General features: G+C 31.6%; 1 protein-coding gene across 4 annotated transcripts in view; it reads left to right on the top strand.

The window, feature by feature from the left end:
• Nucleotides 1-20,385, top strand: part of LOC129911700 (serine/threonine-protein kinase minibrain) — a 122,990-nt gene that overhangs the window by 84,930 nt on the left and 17,675 nt on the right. For all 4 annotated transcript variants that reach the window (XM_055989572.1, XM_055989573.1, XM_055989574.1 and 1 more), the window contains 4 exons: nucleotides 8,988-9,159; nucleotides 10,908-11,075; nucleotides 14,260-14,546; nucleotides 14,610-15,216. In XM_055989572.1, the coding sequence (XP_055845547.1) occupies nucleotides 8,988-9,159; nucleotides 10,908-11,075; nucleotides 14,260-14,546; nucleotides 14,610-15,216 (1,234 nt within the window). The remainder of the gene's footprint in view (nucleotides 1-8,987; nucleotides 9,160-10,907; nucleotides 11,076-14,259; nucleotides 14,547-14,609; nucleotides 15,217-20,385) is intronic.

The following is a 20,385-nucleotide window of genomic DNA, read 5'->3' as shown; positions in this document are numbered from 1 at the left end:
TTGTTTCAAATGTTAAACGTTTGGTATATATTTTTCAGTAAATTTATCTTCTTTTGTTAGGTTGTTCTAGGTTAATAATATAATACAATGAATCGATAAGTTTTTATTTCTAAACAATGTCGAGTATAAAAAAAAACATGATGATTTTTATGAGATGGTTAAATTGTTTACGAGAAACTTCAAAAAAAGGACTGTATAATAATACAGTCGGCGAAACTAGGCACCCTGTAAATAGCCTTGCACATACTCCAAATACAAATGTCAACTAGTTTTCCTTAACTGGTATACAAATTTTAAAGCAAATACTGCATTCAATTCAACTAGGATTATAAAATAAGCAATCACCAAATTGTGGTGAAAATATTAATACGAGTATGACGGGCGAGTAAAGATCGTTGTTAGTCGTTACTCATAAATCCGTTGAACAAAAGTTACCACACCATATTAAAGAATTTGCACTATTAGTGTATTTTAACACTTCATGTTCAAAGAAAGATATTGTTTCCAATATTACCATTCTTAGATTGAACTTTCTATGTTAACAACAACTCTTCTGTAGCCTATATTTTTTGTCAATAAATACCGTTCTTTTAAGAACTCAATCGACAAAACTGACATCTTGAGATTCAGGAAAAATGAAAGGTTTTCATAACTTATAAAGTAAGTAAGCTTTTCCTACACTTGCAGCTCATTAAGACTTTCATCACTGATAAGATCTACACAGGCAATAGAATAGTTTGCTAGATTTTCAAAAAAATCAAGCGTTATTTTAACTACTGGCGTTGATCTTTGATATTCATATATTTTTTTTAATTTAAAGTCACTTTTCGCCTTTACTGTCTCAGGGGCCCATCAAGCTTCAGCCTTTTATCACATTTTTTACTCATCGACATGAAAAAAAACCCTAAAAAATCAGGCAACCTTATAAAGTGTTCAATTTACTCCAGGAAAGCCTGTGTCCATTTTCATGCCTTAAATGTGTTCTTCTTTTTTTTCAGCGGCTTCCCAGTTTTGAATTGTTCCATTTCTATGTCCAAATAAATTCTGGCGTTTTTAAATTTGCCAATACTGCGCACAACCGCGTTGAAGAGTATTTCTAAGTTCTAACTCCTTTTAACTACTTAACGGCACCAGATCCTATTTCCTGTGCGCATTGTGTAGCACATTCGACCAAACCAGAGAAATTATTATCTTACATTTCTAAGTAGACAAGATTTGGTATTTTGAAAACTGAATGAAATTGTAAAAAGTTACCGAAACTTCAGATGAACATTGCAGAATGCCCATCAAAGCCACTCTCCGTTTCGTCATCATCGAAATGCCACCTAAAAAGACAAACACCCCACATGGACACAAAAATAAATTTAAAAACCCAATTACATGTCACTCACCTTATCCATATTCGGAAAAAAAAAAAACTCGCCTGATTTTTTGTTGTCCCTGTAAACATTCTCTGTATCCAAGTTTCTGTAAGTGACATGCTTTTTCGTACAAGAATCTTATTATTTTGTCCTCGATTGAATTTGGTCGACCTCCCCTAAACTCTGACGGGTAATTGAGGAGGGTGATGACGACGACGACAGTGGCGGCGGCGATGCTATGAAATGCATATAGGCAGACAACAATTTCGTCGACACCGACAGTCTGTTCCAATTTTTTTTTTCATTTTTTTTTTTTTTTTATTCACGGATAGTGAGTGCGCATTAGTGTCTGCCAGTTCCAGCTCTACAATTTCGCCTCTTTCACCCATTTTGCTAGTGCTTGCATATCTGCCTGTCTGGCGGCCCCAATATTGCAATTATTCTCCATTAAAAGATATTTTATAGAAGGAGGAAGAAAAATATAAAAGAAAAAAATCTAGCATTTTCGTCGGTCTTCTTATCCCGACATTCCGGTTCCCTGTGAACTTCTATTCTACATATTTGCTACTTCATCTTCAACGTGATCTTCTTGTGTGATTTCTCTGCTGTTGCTGTTCCTTTGTTGTGCTGCTTCACTTGTGTGACGTATATATTTGCGGTTAGTTGGATGTATCCTGAGGAATTTATATGCAAATAATGTTAACTACAGTTGTGCCGAAAAACTTTTCAGTTCATGGAATAGTTTTTAGATTGCTGGGAAAAAATCCCAACTGTTAAATATGTTTAACACTTGGACACTTTTTTTTAGACGGCATCAAAATTTACTTTGCACATGATTCTCTTAGATAAATCAACAAAATTTAATTAAAAATATAGTTTGTTATAGGCGTAGTTCTACTCGTACATTACATCCTTCGAATTTTTTGTATACCAAAATAAAAAACAAAAATACTTTTTATCGGTAATACTTTTTGCTTTTCTTCTTGTGAATGAAATTTACATTTTATAATTGAACAATAAAAATAATAATTCCAACGATAGGCGTTCAGCGATGAGGGCGCCAGGACTCATTCAATAACCTCTCCACCCAGACATCTCCAATTTCGATTTCAAGACATTGAAGATTGAAGCACAACTGATCACTCCCTTCAAAAATGAGGTTTTGTTTTTCTGATACATACAACAAAATCTATTTGCTACTTCGAAACTTGAGCATTCAAGTTCATGTTGAACGTACGAACTGGTTTGACAGTAGGTGGAGAAAATTGAATAGATATGGAATGCCTATAAACCGTAAATTCATGAAAAACAGAAAAGATTTTTAGGCTTAAAAAAAGAGAGTGTTCAAATTAAGACCTCATCTATCTGAAAGTAATATAACTATCTCTTTAGTAGCTTGTTAGCTTTGGAATTTTTTTTTTGGAACAGAGACATATGTCGATAGGACATATTATAAGTCCATAATGGACTTACAAATTTATTTTTGTGAAAGGTGGAACATAAGTTCACAATTCTAGCTCAATTTTGTAAGAAACAAACTAAACTTGACGATCAAGTTGTAAATGTTTTAAAGGTAATTAATGGATATAAACAGTAAGCTGGGCTCATTATGGGATTTAGGGTAGGTTCAAAGTTTGTTATATGCAAAGATCTTTTGTTTTTAAAAAATCTCTTGATTTTCAAGAAACTTCGTATGTATATCTCTAATTTTGGACCTCAATCCGCATGTCACTGTTTTGCCGGGGTCAACATCTTTGGGAAATCCATTTCTCAAAAAAAGAAATGTTCAGGTGGGACATAACTCCGTCAATGTATTCCATTGCCTCCTTCTATGATCCTTCGTAGCCAACAACATCAATCTATTTCTTACTGCACCTAAACCACCTTCTTTCCCCAATTTTCCAAATAAGTTCTGACGGATTTTATATACAGTAAGGCGTTCGTTTTTTTTCAAGAATAAAGTTTGTTATTGAAAAAAACTATTTCTAAATAATAAAAAAAATCCTCTAGTTTGTTCAGATTTTTATTTTGACACTAGATGGCGCTCCAAGGGGGTTAAAGTTTTTTCTCATTTGAAATAGGTATATATATGTTGACTTATGTGGCCATTTTTTTTTTTTTTTTTTTTTTTGATATAGCCTTAAATTCATGAGGTTCTTGTGTGCATTAAACAACGTTTTCAAAAAGGTATAAACCATTTTTATAGGACCAGAGGTTTAGTCAGGACATGCATGTTTTTTTTTTAGGTTGTAGTTAATTTTTCATTTTTTGTATGTGCTTGTTTTAATAAAACATGCTTGCTTTAATAAACCTTAAAAAACAAGAGAAAAAGTGAGAGCCTTTAAACAAGTTATATAAGATTGAAAAATGGATAGAGTTGATTTTTCAAGGATTTCGATTTGATGTTGAGGTAACGGTTTAAGCGTCATGTTCGTCATTTACATATTTTTTAGCATGGACCTAAAAAGTTTTTGCCTTCGTGAATTTTATAAATTGTTTCATCCCAAAATGGTGAAGCTCGTTATAGCAATTACTTATTCGTAAAACACTTTCAGGCCGAGATTTCAAATTTCAACATCAAATGATTCTAAAATGGTCAAAAAGTTTAAAACGGGAACATCTGAAAAATTGATAGGTGAATAAGGATTTAAGATCCTTTGTGAATTCTAAAATGTTTTGTAAGAAGTTTAATTTGACTGTACCATCAAGTATGGGAAAGAAGCGTTTAAAAGAATGTGGCCTCAATACAAAAAAAGCCACAATTTCCTGCTAGACATCTCCTTAAAAAAGTAGACAAGGAAATGTTCTTTAGCAACACTTAAAATTTAAGAATTAGAATTATCCTAATCAGGTTTGTACTTGGAGTGACTGGGAGTGCTCAAAAGGGACACGCTTGACACAAAATGTGATCGATACATTGAACGGTGGGGGCTCTTTCTCAGCTGCAGCTACACCAAATGAACGGAATTATGGACAATTTTCAGCTTAAAGGTTTTTTAATTAAAAAATGATTCCATATGCGAAGAAATTAATGCCTTGGCGTTGGGTGTTTTAGCTTATTATAATCCCAAATATTTTTCAAAGTAGTTTGGGGAAAACAATATTGTGTTTTAGAACGACAGACATACAAAAAATAATTTGTTACAGTTATATGTATTCTCAATAAATAAAAATTACTAAAAATATTCGGAATGTTTTTGTCCGCCATCTATTAACCTGTAACCCACTCTTTAATATTAACCAAATAACAATTCAACAAAATGTTATTCCATTTTAATCAAACTTGTATTATATACTTTATTTATAAGTTTGTTTGTGCGTTTCTTTTACCTTAGTAATATTTTTGTTTTTAAATGTATATATTCATCATTACCACTGTATATTTTCTGTCTTGCCACATCGATTACGTCCCACCATTCCAAAATCTGAAGCATATACAAAAAAATCAACCATCTTATAAGTAAATAGGAGCATCTGAATACAAAAAAAAAAGTAAATGGGGATTGTATTAAGGAGGAATTCCTCTAGGCATTCCCAAAAAATGCTCGGGCCAACAAACTCGTTGGCGCATAGCAACAACTTGAAAAGAGCATCTCAATTGTGTGTGTCTCTGTTTGTATTCTATGGCGATGATAAAACTTTAATGAAAACTATTTCAATTTTTATTTCTTCTCGGAACAACGACACGACTGTAAAACGAAGAATTGCGACGTCAATGACTTGGCCTTGGCTAACTTGTATTTTCTGTATAAATTCTTTTATTTTTATTAATTTAATTCTTAGGCAACAATTATCGTTTGTGCGAATTTTTTCGACACGACTTTTTTGTTTAACTTTTCTTTGTTCCAAAGGACGAAGAATCTCGTTCGCTTTGCGCTTAGTTCTATTTTCATCCTTTTTAATTTTTTTTTTTTTTTTTATGTTTTTGTTTAACAATGGAATAATAATGTGAAACATAGGGGTGTATTTGTTATATTGATGCGGGGGTGAAAGTATACTTCTGAAGCAAAAGGATCTGAAAGTGTCTGGAATGTAATAAATGTCGGAAAAAGACGTGCCATGAATTCTTTACGAGACAAGGATGTTGATAGGATGTTTGCTTTTTATGATTATTGTTTTGTAGAAAAAAAAATTAAAAAAAATACTTTACTAAGGCGTTTCATAGATATAGATTTGCTTTGCGGTAAGTGATTTGTCGCGACTTTACTCGTTAACCTATTTTCAATTAAAATTAATAATAATAAAACAAAGTTATAACGTTTCTAATTTTGAATTATACTTAAATCGACAAAATTCTATAGGAACAAAATGACTGTTCAGTGAAAAACTCTTGAGTGCTTATTTTTGTCATTCTATAAGTTTTTTTTAATGAACAAAGCTTTTTCAGCGACGAAGCCCATTTATAGCTTATTTTTTTAACCTCAGTTTTTATTTTCAGGCCACTTAGACCCGTTTGCTGAATCGAAACTTAAAGCCTAGTACATACTTGGTGAAGCAAGTCGTGAAGTGAATCCATACATTATTTTTTTGGTCACCCGTAAACGTTCCTGTTGAATTTCGTGGTGAAAAAAAAAATTAGAGAGTTTTGCTTCACGACGTGAAGTAGTTCACGTGCAAAATGTACGGGAATCTCTTTCACTCGTGAATCTACTCTCCTCATATATTTTTCGAAAAAAATTTATTTGAAAATTGAAAACAAACAAAAATTGTATGAGTTCACTTCACGACTTGCTTCACAAGTATGTACTAGGCTTAAGCATTTAAGTTCTACATAAATCCTTATGTGACAGTTTACGCAGAGGAAAAAGTAGGGAATAAGAGTTTATGTTCAACATAAATTATTTAAGATTCGATTCAGCAAATGGCTCTTAATGCATTGTTTGTTGGAGCATCAGTAGCATAACATAACTTTTGTTTCTTAAACAACAAGTCGAGGGTTCGAAACTCGGTCATTACATTTTGGAGCAAATTTGAAAAAAAATGGAGCAAATCCAAAATTTCCATAGTAGATTTGAAACAAAAAAAAATGTTTGTATAAAAAATAATAGTCTTAAAGTAATGTCAATGTGGCCGGGGCGTATTCATGGATACTGTTTAAGAAACTTTTATGAAGAATTCGAGTTTATCCCATTTGAATTGCATTGGTTAACTCCAGTTTTAGTTAAACTATGAATTTGGCCCAATTTGGTTCATAAAATAAAATTATTTCGAGATAAATTCACCTTGGACCAATTTATATTGTTTTATAAACCTCATAAATGCAAGTGGTGGTTCAAAAATGTGTTTGCAATTCTAAAATAAATACAATTTCATTATAAAACTCACAACTTACAATGCTAAAGGTTTTTACCAAAGCCGCATCAACGCTTCGTGCTTAAAGAAAATCCTAAAAGCCACATTTAAACATACAAAGAAACTTATCACTGTGCTACAGATCAAATCATATCAAATTAATAAATGATTAATATAGTCTTTTTTGGATGATTGTATTCTAGCCTGTGAAGGCTAGCTAAATTAATTTCTATCACCAACACATACATAGCTAGCTGGAAAGCATGCAACCAACATTTGCTCAGTTGTGAATTGATTGTCCTATTGTTGTTTCGTCTAAGCTTTCAGCCTATTCGTAGTCACCACAACACACATCCATGTGAAGTTCCTAGTTCTGATTTTCATTCATAAATTTATCTTGAACATCCCTGTACTTTCGCTTTTTCTCATTTTTCATCTTTTAGCAAAAATTTCAGTCCTCTCTTCCCATGCAACACGCAAAGTTGTTATTGTATTCTCCCTGAAATCTACCAAACTTCCCGAGTCCTACTAAAACCTTTGGCTGCTCCCTGCTATCAGTTGGATGCTTATAAAGCCGCGATGATGGCGTATCCTTTCGTCCTTTTTACTGTTGATTCTTCTTCGATGGGTTACTACTCTTACCTATGTAAGTAGACTCTCTGGCATAAGCTACAACATACTACCATCATCGCAAATATTTTACCAGTCCAGCAATTTTATTCGCATGTGTTTGTGCATATTTATCGATTTTCTCATTCTCTAACTGTAATTTCGTATTAGAGTCAGCTCAGAAGCACAACAGAACGTTGCCCCTGCTTGTGTGTGGTCTTTTTTTTATATGCAAGCAACACCTATACGTATACTTATAATAATATATTTTGTTGTAATGTTGGTGGTTGTTAGCAATGTACGTATGTATATGAACATCCTTAAGAACTCTAAGATAGTTAGTTTTTCTCAATGAATTAAGTGTGAAAACTAATATAAGTTATGAAAGAAAGAATTAAAACTGATTTTATTTATTAAGCGAAACTATGAAAGAAAAGAGCATGGAAGTCATCATTTTGTTAGTATCTAGTACCTACCACTTAGCAGCTACATAATATTGACAACAAATTGTAGGCAAAATTTAAGAGAAAATAAAATTGACCAAAAGACCTTGCTTATTTTTGGGCGTGAAAGATTTACTCTATAAAATGCACTGCAGTGTTGCACGTACTTGCTTCTCTTATGTTTCGACTTTTTACACATTTATATAAAAATTTGTTAGAATAGTTTAAAAGAAATAAATGCGGTCTTGAAATTACTGATTTATTTCTTCTAAATGAAAACAAACATTAGAACTATTCTTTCGATGTGATAATTCGTTTTAGGCTACTTAAAATGAAATAATACACATTCCCATATTTTCCTATAAAAAAAAGTCAGCTCAAAAAGCTATATTTAAGTGAAAAAAATTGCCAAAAATTGTATTTTGTTTATAAATCAAAAAGCAAACGATTGAATACTCTTATAATATAGTCAGACCTGTCAAAGCTCTTATAATTGCTTCCATTGAACTAAAAACATTTTACCAATGCTTAATAATCGGTTCACATGTTCGGGCTCTATCCTAAAGTCCATAATATTTGAGCAAATATTGCGGTTGAGAAACTTTTGTTCACTAACAATTTTCTTTTTTCGTGATGGACAATGGACATTATGACTTAACATTATGACTTAACTTAACTTAACAGAAGACTTTTGATTCTATATGAATTTAAGATACATATTCGTTGGAGTTAACTACATTTAGAACTTCTAAAACCAACACGTACAAAAGTTCAATCAAATGAATTTTGGTGAAACACAAAGTTTAAAGCGACACTGGAATACCATGCCAAACATGTACCATGTTTTTGTGGGCCTAAATTTTTGGTTTAGTCGAACCCATCCTCGAAATTGATCCTCGCACAAGTCTGCAGAAAAAAATCAAACAGAATAACATTTCTTCTAAAAAAAACTCCTAAGTTTCTACCGTTTTTGTTTGGGATGTCAAAACCATAAAAGTGACTGAAACCACTTTTTTGGTACTCGAACGACTTCGTAGAAAGATGATACACCTCTTAGAAAGATGTTACTCGCACCAAGTCCATGAACATAGAACAGACGAGAAGCATTAATTATTCTTGTCAGTTAGATGAACAAATAAAAAACAACTTGGAGAAAAACGAATCAAATAATTTAAAATTGTTTCTTTACCATTACCACTGCATATTACCACATTTTCTTTTTATTTAAATAAACATTATCCTTATTCTGTCACATAAATAAAAAAAATCTTTTTTATTTCAGGTGTATTATGCGAAAAAGAAAAGACGAGCTCAACAAACCCAAGGCGAAGATGATTCTTCAAATAAAAAAGAACGTAAACTATACAATGACGGCTATGACGACGATAATCATGATTATATAATAAAAAACGGCGAAAAGTTCTTAGATCGATATGAAATTGATTCGTTAATCGGTAAGATTTATTTATTTGAAACAAATACAAAATATGCAGAAGACCAAGACAAGTTTGATTTTAACTTAAAGTTATTATTATAAAAAAAAGTAAAGCATTTGAAGTGGTTTTGTTCTTTATTGTATTTTTTTTCCATCATTTTTCTATGGTAGTTTCATTTCAATTTTATTTACTATTTATGTATTTTTATCGCTTCTACGTATTTTAATTACCTATTTCGATAAATATTTCCCAATAAAAAAAATATATCTTTCATTCCACAGAAACTAGTGAATATATTTCTATAAAAGCATTTTCAACTACAACTTTACTGAAGATAAACAGTCCAATCTAAATCAGTGATTTGAGAGACGAAATAGCAAAAAAAAAAAAAAACACTTATACACACAAAATTGTCCCAATTTGTGTGAATTGGGGTGTTTTTCATCTGTTCTGACATTTTAATTTGGATTGCTATTTTGTCTCATCAGAAAAAGTTAAAACGATCGAAACCGTCGAAGTGGAATGTATTTTTAATTATTAAATTTACTTACTATATTTCTGTCCAACTTTGGTCGCACCTTCTTATGTTGCTGTTGTAAATATACACCATTTCATCATTTTTGTACGACTTATCCTATTTCAACTGTACGATAAGCAGCTTTTCTTATGAATTGCAATTATTGCACTTTCTTCCGTTGTTCAATTATTTCATCGAAGAATTGGATACACTTTTAATAACAAAAACTTTCCAACTAGATGTAAAAAAAATTCAGTGTCTTTATACTTATTTCGAGAAATGGCAAATTAATTTCTATCTCACACGCTTTTGTGTATAACGGTTTCTTTATTTTTTCTTTTATGAGAGTTTTCAATATTATGTACCTAGGTTACTATAAGTTAATAAGTTAAATATCTCAGCCTCCGCATCATTTAAAAATTACTGACTATATATTTATTTCGGTCACTGTATTTGTTCTCTTTTTTCTGCTTAAAATCTTTCAATTTCTGGCATTTTTCTTCCAACCTACGAAAATTTGAAGTCGATAATAAGAACAGGTGTTTTTGTTGACCAAGAGTGCATCAGTTTATTTTTCAAATACAACAAGTATTCAAATCAATTGTTTTATATAATTTATATATAAAATAAAAACAACAAATAACTTTATTCACCAACTTTATCGACGACTAATGTATAAGAATGATCAGAAGAAATTATTTTTGCCTAATGAGGTCATAACAATTTGTCTGTGTTCTGTCTTTTCTGTGCCTGCCTACTGTCGGCACTTCCTCATCGTTTCTATACCGTGTCATCTCCGCCTACTTTATAAAAAACTTCTAAGAGCTAAGAGTCACCATCTGTCGTAAAGTAGAACTCCTCTCATTGCATTAAATATGAAGGTCCTGGTACGTGCCGTTTTCTTCCCTTTCGTTCATGGTCGGTGAGTGTTTAGAGATAATTGTCCACAGCAATTTGCAATATGCCGCTGATGCCGCCCTCGTGCCATCAACTTTCTTCATTTTAATAACGACATACTCAGCATTTATGATATAATAGTTAAACAGCAAGCTCCGATGTTGCTATACTATGTTCCATCCCACACCTCCTTTTTTTTAGTACTCAAACAACCCGCTAGTTATAATTTGGAAGTACAACATTGAATGTAGTTGAAGTAGATTATGCCAAAATTATAGTTTAGATTTTGCATATTTTGTATTTTGTTTTTTTTTTTCGGTGGAATTTATTGATTTAAATTTTCTATTTTTAGGCAAAGGCAGTTTTGGACAAGTGGTTAAGGCATATGACCACGAAGAGCAGTGCCATGTGGCGATTAAGATTATTAAGAATAAAAAACCGTTCCTAAATCAGGCACAAATAGAAGTTAAATTGCTTGAGATGATGAATCGAGCCGATGCAGAAAACAAATATTATATAGGTAAGTTTATCTTATTCTCATTCTTTATTTATCATTAAAATATTGTAATTACGAAGACGTTTACTCAGAATTTCTTAGTCTTTTTTTGAGAAAAAAAAGACTTATAAAAGACTTAAAAAATGATTTAACTGAAACATCATCGGCTTAGTTTCAAAACATCGCAAAGCTAGATTTCATGAATAATAACTGCAAGTTTAAATACTGCGACGCAGTGTTTCGTTTGACTATCAACTAGTCCTTCCATGTCTACTGTATTTTCATAACATCATAACTTGAAGAATATTCGTTTTCAAATCGTAAAAAGTTTGCATTTCAATTCGTTTGCGTTCGTGCCAACAAAAGTTGAGCAGTTCTCTTGATAAACAAGCAGGTAAATTTGCGGTCAAAATAACTGCAATGTGATAAAAATAATTGGTTTTTCTTTTTTAATTACTTGTTGATTACTCCGAAGAAGATTGGAAGCTTTTCTAACTAGTTTATATCTGTTCAAAAATTTCGATAGAAAACCGTTGCATTTGAATGTAATATCGTATTTCCTTAGAACTCATTCGGTTCTTATTACCACAAGTGTTTAATCACTCTAGAAATTTTCTTCAATTTTGTATAGAAAGATTAATTAAAAGACTTTGAAATAAAAACGCAACCACTTTGTTTGTAAGTAAAAATCGTTATAAGTTTTATTTTAATCATAAGACCTATCGTATACTCGATTCGTACAATCGCTGCATCAATTTTATTATCTTTTTAATAATAGCTCAATTGTGGAACGTATTTTATATAGCATTGCCTTATGTATAATTTTAGTACTATTTTCAATACTTTTATACTTTCGAAAAACAAGTGTATCCACTAAATGAATCCTTAATACTGTGGATGAAAAATTAAGATCCCCAGATCTTCCCGATATATCCAAAAAAGCATTTTATTGGGGTGCTCAATACTTTTGGCCAAGGCTGTATATACAGCAAGACAAACAAGCTCCAGATCCATGAAGGATTCTTGCCTGAGATACCTTGATTTCCGTCAAGTCCACCATTTCTAAAATGCTGCCTCCAGTCATCTACATCGATTGATCTGACATCTTCCTTATCATATTAGTCTCTGAAGCGAAGGTTCGGTCTTCCTTGCCGTCTCTAGCTCAAGAGCTGGAACAGTTTCGTCCATTCGATCGATATGGCCGAGTGAACGTAGTCTTAGTACAAACCATCGTCCAAAACTTGCGCAATAAAGTGCGACACACATTAAGACGTTCGAATAAGGAATTTAAAACTCATTTTTTGTGCCAAAGCGAAGTACCAGTGTTTTACTGGAGTAATTTTCATTGCATCTCTATAAAACAGGTGAACTACATACATAACTACCTCGAAATTTCTGCAATCAACGGTGACATTTAATTCTAAGCGGCAGAAAGATGTCCAACAATTTTCAGCTGTAGTTCAATTGATGTAAAAGCATTGTAATACAGTATACAGCTAAATGAGAGCGACCGATGATGTCGTCGGCATACCCAAACAGTTGCAGTGATTTGTTGAATATGGTGTCTTCCGTGTTAATACCGTTTTTTTCGCACTTTCTGTTCCAGAACAAGGTTGAAGAAATTAAATGATAGCGCATCTCCTTGCCAAAGGACTATGCATGTTTTTAATTACTCGGACGTAAAAAACAAATATTTCAATAATTTAAGATTACCCTTTTTATCCATTTTAAGGCGTTGTATAAATACTCTTACGGCCGATTTCTTCACAGAGTCCTAGCGCTAATACTGGTTCTAGTCCTAAAGTTAGTACTCAAATCGGTATCAACTCATTTCTTGACTCAGGTACTAAGCCTTAGAACTGTCAGTTTAGGACCGAGTACTAGTTAGGACTCGGTACTAGCTAGCTCCTCAAAATCAGCTAGAACCTGGTTATTATACCAATCGTTAGTACTCAAATCGGTACCAAGTGATTTCTTCACAAAAGTACTAAGCCCTAGTACTGTCAAATTGGTACCGAGTATTAGTTAGGACTCGGTATAAGTTAGGACCTCAAAATTGGTAGTATAGCGGTTAGTACTTGATTAAATGTCATCGATTTCATTCTTGTTTAGAGATATCTGACAGAATTTTTAGTTTCTTGTGTGTTCTGTCGCTCAACAATAGCGTTTTTGTTGATTTAAACTTTATTGAATTTTTTTTTTTTAATTTAGGTACCATAAATACCTGAAGTGAAAAATGCAATGCCGAAACGGGAAGAATAGACAAAATAACACTTTTTCATGAACAAGTACCAACAAAATATTTTGACTTTGTCCGATCTTTCTAAAAGTGACAACCAAGTCAAGAAAGATGGTCTTTATGTAGACGTTCTGCAATAGAATTTCTCGACGCTCGACTGCGCTGGAAGCTACTTACGAGTAAATTACACTGAAACATAGAAGGCCTACGACTACGTCGAACTTGCCTATAAACCATGATAATTTTTCCCGAAATGTAGTAAAAAAAGACACAGGACGTGTTTTTCTTAAATTATAGTTTTTATTAAAATATATTTTTTATGTATGTATGTACATGTACGTCTTTCAGAAACTGTCACTAACCCGCTGCTCTACGGCTCTGCTGCATAAAGGTCGAAGATCCGTTTATACCTCGAGTATTTGAATGACACTTTTCTCTTTTTTGGGGACCTGTATCTCTGCATTGTCTATGTTTACCAGATCATACATTTCCCCACTCATGATTGCATTCTTGACTGAAAGTTCTTGATACAAAAATCGAATTTCTTTTGTTTCTTGGCTTCTTGTTAAGTTTAACTACATATTTTTTAATTTTTTTCAATAGACTGTTTATTTTTTTCTACTTTTTTCTAAATTTATTTTGTTAAATTCCCTTAAATATCAAAATAAATTATTTCAAACATCAAAATATTGTCAAAATGACAGTTAGACCAGTTTTATACGTTTTAATTCTTAGGACCGCCTTGTGAACTTAGATCAGGTCATATAAATGTGAAGAAATGCTCAGGTCCTAACTTTTCCTTAGGACCGAGTACTAGTGCTAGGACCTGGTCTAGCTAGACCGGGTACTAAGCTGACTTAGGACTTATGTGAAGAAATTGGCCGTTAATAATATCCTAATAAACAAATTTTCTTATTGGTTTCTTACTAGTGTACATGTTTTAATTTTATCATTTATTTCTTATTTCAGTTAAACTAAAACGACATTTTATGTGGCGCAATCACTTATGTCTGGTTTTTGAACTGCTATCCTATAATTTATACGATCTATTACGGAATACAAATTTCCGTGGTGTTTCATTAAATCTAACGCGAAAATTCGCCCAACAGCTGTGCACTGCTCTACTCTTTTTGAGTACACCAGGACTGAATATAATACACTGTGATCTTAAGCCCGAAAATATTTTACTCTGTAATCCAAAACGATCAGCAATCAAAATTGTCGATTTTGGTAGTTCTTGTCAATTGGGACAGCGGGTGAGCTTTGTGTTTTAAAATTTATATTTATATTTAATATCTAATGCATATTTATTATTTAAGATATACCAATACATTCAATCACGTTTCTATCGATCGCCGGAAGTATTGCTTGGAATACCATATGATCTAGCCATTGACATGTGGTCACTGGGCTGCATATTGGTTGAAATGCATACTGGCGAACCATTATTCTCTGGCTGCAACGAGGTCGATCAAATGAACAAAATTGTCGAAGTTTTAGGTATGCCACCTAAATATCTGCTCGATCAAGCGCACAAGACACGAAAGTTCTTTGACAGAACTACCTCCGACGGTACATATGTGTTGAAAAAGAGTGTGCATCGTAAGTACAAACCGCCGGGCTCAAGAAAACTACACGACATTCTTGGTGTTGAAACTGGCGGTCCTGGTGGCAGAAGATTGGATGAACCCGGACATTCAGTGGCAGATTATTTAAAATTCAAAGACTTGATCCTGCGAATGTTGGACTTTGATCCAAAAACACGTGTCACACCTTACTATGCCTTGCAACATAATTTCTTTAAGCGAACAACGGACGAAGGCACAAATACCGCGGGTAGCATAGCAGCATCATCACCGGCAGCAGTAGCAGCGGCGACAGCGTTAGCAGCGGCGCAACAGCAACATCAAGAACAACAGAGTCACGGTAAGTTTATAAACAAATAATGACTTTTTTTGTTAAGACTTTTTAATTATTCTTATTTATTTTTGTTTTTCTTATATTTTGGTTCGTATTTTCTAAAATGTTTGATTTTTCCTATTAAATGTTGATATATTTAATTTTAATAATTTTTTTTCCCAAAGATTTATCATGCGAAAACTTTAGAGTTCTTTATTATTTTCTCTAAGAAATCTCTGATCTCCTCAAGTTATAAATATTCACGCTTTAACCAAAATCCATCGAAATTACGCTACAGACGTTATAAACCAATCAATCCATAAATAGAGAAAAAAGCCTTAATCTATAATTGTTCATTCGAGATATGTAGCAGTAGATTGTTAACGATGGGTTCTGAAAGTTGTGGTTGTAAACGTTATTTCTATCATCAATTTAAACAAAAAAAATATTAATAAAAATCATTTAAAATGCCTAATTTCATATATTAATCTATGTTATAGGTGTCTTTTACATATACTGTCCGCCATCTGAGGATGTATCGGATTTTTTTTGTCCATCCCCAATATACGAGATTCCTTCTCAGTAGTTTTAATGGGTGTATAAGCCGAAGAAAAGTTTTAGGTATGTTTTAAAGTTATTGTCCTATGTATTTGTGAATCGTTATTATATTTTCGAAAACTACTTGTCCAATATGTCGTTCTTCCTTTACAAACAAAATTTATTTGAGAAGAAGTTAATGAAAACAAATATCTTTAAAAAAAATAAGATTAGAATATAAACTAGAAATCGTTGATTTATCTATAAAAATAACATGTACCTACAGTACACAATTTTATCTAGGAACCAATATATTATGGTGCCTGTCCTGGTAGACGAACATCGGCCAAACTTAAGATAAACTTAAAAATGAAATTGTGAATAGTCAATAAAACTAAACTAAAACTTATGGTGCCTGTCGATATGGCAGGCAAGTTATTGCAAGTTGTGGGCAAACTTCCTGAGAGATGGGTAACTAGTAAAAAAAATCAACTCTAAGAAGTTTTACCCTATCAGGCCAAAAGGCACATCTTAAGTACCATGAGTCATGACTGTCGTAATAAGATTCTGAATATATTGTAGTTAACCAAGTTTTCATAACAAATGGTGAACTCTTGACTTATCTAAATTTCAAGGAGATGATAAATATACAGATTTTAACAGTCCGGTAGCTGGTGAACGTTTTGAAATCGTCGTTAAATGTAAAAATTTTTTGTAATCTTAAATCTTTTCCCTTTATCTCGTCAGATTTTTTTTTTTTTTTTCTACTCTTTTTCTAACTTTGTGACTCTAAAACTCTGGGTTACAACTTTTATGTTGGAATTCTGTAGGTTACTATTATTATTGGCTACATATAAGGATATATAATTTTTTCTTAGTTTTGACTTTTAATGACTTTGCTTACGCCCAGACTCAGACTCCGAGCGATATAAAAAATATATATTTCAAACTTTAAGAAGATCGATTGTTGTTTAGGGGTTCCACGCCTTTTCTCAATTTTGTGAAATTTCTTCCTTCTTTTAAACAAAAAGTGACCAAAGATTGCAACCTCTAAATATCTCATTATCAGACTCCTTTTAGTGGTGCTAAGTCGCTTATGCTCAGTTAATTTTGAAAATTGCCCGAGACCGACGCACTACGCATCGGACCACCGCTGCCACTTGACAAGTTCTAACCTTGAACAGGTTTTCCAATTATCAAGTTTACTTGAACCGACTAGCATTATTTTTTACCTTAAAAAATGAAACACCTTCTACATATACTCAAACCAATTCAAACGAGATGAAATTAGCTTTTTTTGAAATGTTAGTTTTGAAAAAAAAAAACTGAAATCAGCAGGATACATTTTTAGTGTTTTGACCAATTAAAACACAGCCTAACAGTAATATTTATTTCATATTCTTGGATAAGAAAAACTTGTTTGAACGATTCTCATTCACTAGACATAAAAACATTTAAAAAATTAACTGTAATAAGATTATTATTAAAAGAATTGACTTTTTTATACTTTTGCTAACTAGGAGCCATTTAGCTATAATTGGTTTTCATCATTGAAACCAACCATTTGAAAATTTCTCTCATTGAAAATTTTTTCCTCATTGAAATCCAGCCGAAATTATTTCTGGTAGAAATCCATCAATTGTGTTAAATTGAAACACAATTCTTCTCCATGTTTGATGTAATTTTGGCATAACTTGGACGTGTGTTTATGTTTTTCTCCAATATCGTCTTAAACGCCTCCTGGTTTATTCTTTCAATAAGTACGGTCAGTCGAAAACCCTCCAACTGCGAAGCCACTTCCTGCCGCGATTTGCCTTCCTTATATTAAAGTAATAATTGCAGAACGTTTTTCAATAGTTGTTTCCGCAACTTCGCCCATTTTAAAAAAGTTGTTTCCTGAGTAATTGTAGAATCTTAAATAAATGCTTATGACTTCAGAGTGTGGCTTTTATATCCAGGTCAACATATATATAAACACCGTCAAATTGTTCGGGAGGGGAAGTCATGTTCCATTATTTTAAATAATTTTCTTCTCAAATGTTTGATATTTTTTTTTAGCAATTGTGGAAGAGGTGTGGGGAGAGTACGATAACTTAGGCGACAAGAATTGATAACAGTATTTTGTAGGGGAGTTCAATACAATCATTTTGTACTATGAGAGGGGGGTCTATCCCCCCCCCCCCCCCCCGTTTAGGCGGGAGGGGCAATTTTCTAAAATATAACGTAAAATACAAAAAAAATTATTTAAAAACAATGGCAACACTTACAGTTATGAATAATACATTTTTCATAAGCCAGAATTGTATACTTAATTCTAGTTTTTAAATCCAATTATTTCAATTAATTTTTCTCGAAATAATCAACTTCAAAGTCAAAATTTGCGAAAAAAAAGTTTTAAAAAAACACATTAAATACTATTTTTGCCAAGACTGTCATTTTAAATATGAAATTAATCAGTAAAATAAACTGCCTCAATCAATTTCTTATCAAATACTGAAAACCATATGCTTCTATGCCTTGAGCAAATTGAAAATTAAAAAACTACTTTTTTATCAGATATGTAATTTTTAGCCGTTTTAGTGTTTACACAAACATAATACATGCACGCAGTATGCCCCCTTACAACCCCCCCTGCTTGGGCTCACTATTATAGGATTTGGGGTCGGTGCGAGTTTGGGTGTAGGCAAATTTTCTTCAGAATTTAAAAGTTTTTTCGAATCCAAAAGAAACTTTGTACATACCCAACCTTGACCCCACCCCAAATCCTATAGTGTCCCCAAGCAGGGGGGTTTCAGGGGGCAGGCGTATCTCACTTTGATACGCCTTGAACTTCATACCTTTACCATTTTTATAGATAGAAAATCTGATAAAAAGGTAATTTTCTTATTTTCAATTTTCTCGGAAACTATAAGGCATAGAAGCATATGGTTTTCAGTATGTGATAAGAAATGAATTGAGGCAGTTTATTTCATTGATTAATTTCATGTTTAAATTCACAGTGTTGGTAAAAATAGTATTTAATGTGTTTTTTTTTTAACTTTTTTTTCCCAAATTTTGACTTTTAAGTTGATTATTTCGAGAAAAATTAATTGAAATAATTTGATTTAAAAACTAGAATTAAGTGTACAATTCTGGCTTTTGAAAAAAGTATCATTCAAAACTGTAAGTGTTGCCGTTGTTTTTAATTAATTTTTTTTGTATTTTACGTAATATTTTAGAAAATTGACCCTCCTGCCTAAACAGGGGGAGATAGACCCCCCCCCCCCCTCCCATAGTAAAAAATGATTGTATTGAACTCCTCTACAAAATACCGATATCAATTCTTGTCGCCTAAGTTATCGTACTCGTGCCGATTTTGTTATTACGTTTTTTATGTTGTTTAATTTCAAATAAATTTGTTTTTTTAATGAATGATAATTCATTAAGTACAAAGAGTAAATCTGTTGTAATAAATAGACTAACGAAAAAGTTAAACGAAATTTTATTAGAATCGAAAACAAAATCATTTTAGTTTTTTTTTATATTTATTTATTTTTTTTTTTTTTCAATTTGTATTTTCAATTTGTAGATAATTATTTGTTTAAGTTTTAATAATAGTTTTGTAGTAGATATTCGTTTTCTGTTAATTTAAAAACAAAAATCCATTAAATAATATTTGAAATTTGTTATTTTCTTATTCTACGCTGAAACGAAAAATGAATATAAAATAAAAATAAATAATTTATTTCATATAAATTACATTCAATTTAAATTCATTGTGAAATCTTAAGACGATCGTCGATGACCGGTAGTGCCTCGGGAACATAGTAGCATTACATCATCGTTATCATCATCAACAGCTTCCTCAGGTTCATCATCAACTTCAGCGACATCAGGAACAGGACCAGATTCAAAATCTCATCATTTGGTCTAATTTCTCTAAGTTAAAATATTTATATAAAATACATTATGTAACTTATACATACATACTTATATATAAAATTTATATAAAAATATCTGTCGAAACATTACATTTTTGTCTTATACATTCAATACATAACAACAACAAAAAAAAAACTCATAGAATATTTTTTTTATGAATTTATTCAAAGCCATAAACAAGAAAAACAAAAAAAAGAACATTAATATTTTAAACTAATCGAACGTCAGGCAAAAATAATAATATTACAATATGTTTTATACATATAATTCATGTGTGAATGGTTAATACACACATATTCATATATAATATATATTCTTTTACATAACAATACAAACACACAAATTGGTTTATTTTATTCAAAATAATAATAACATGGCATTAAGTCACACAAAAATTATAATAATTTTATTCAAAAAGTTGCTAAATTAAACGAAAAAAAAATTCAATAAATTATGCATTTAAAGACGAACATTTCATCGCCTTAACACATCGTTCACCATTATCGATAAATTGAAAAATAAAAAAAAATTATGAAAAAATACACAAAATGGCTCCAATAAAATAATTATACAAATAAAAAAGCTAACACATATATACTGAGCTATTAATATAATGTAACATGATTTATATATATTATAAAAAACTACCTAAATAAATTAAATTTTTAAGTTTGTAAAAAATATTTATAAAAAATAAAATTTAAATTAAAAAAAAAATAAATACCAAATATTATGTAC

Source organism: Episyrphus balteatus, chromosome 2, assembly GCF_945859705.1.
Source record: "Episyrphus balteatus chromosome 2, idEpiBalt1.1, whole genome shotgun sequence".
NCBI classification, from domain to species: Eukaryota; Metazoa; Arthropoda; class Insecta; order Diptera; family Syrphidae; genus Episyrphus; species Episyrphus balteatus.
The sequence above is the reverse complement of the archived record's forward strand: the minus strand, read 5'-3'. Positions and strand labels throughout refer to the sequence as shown.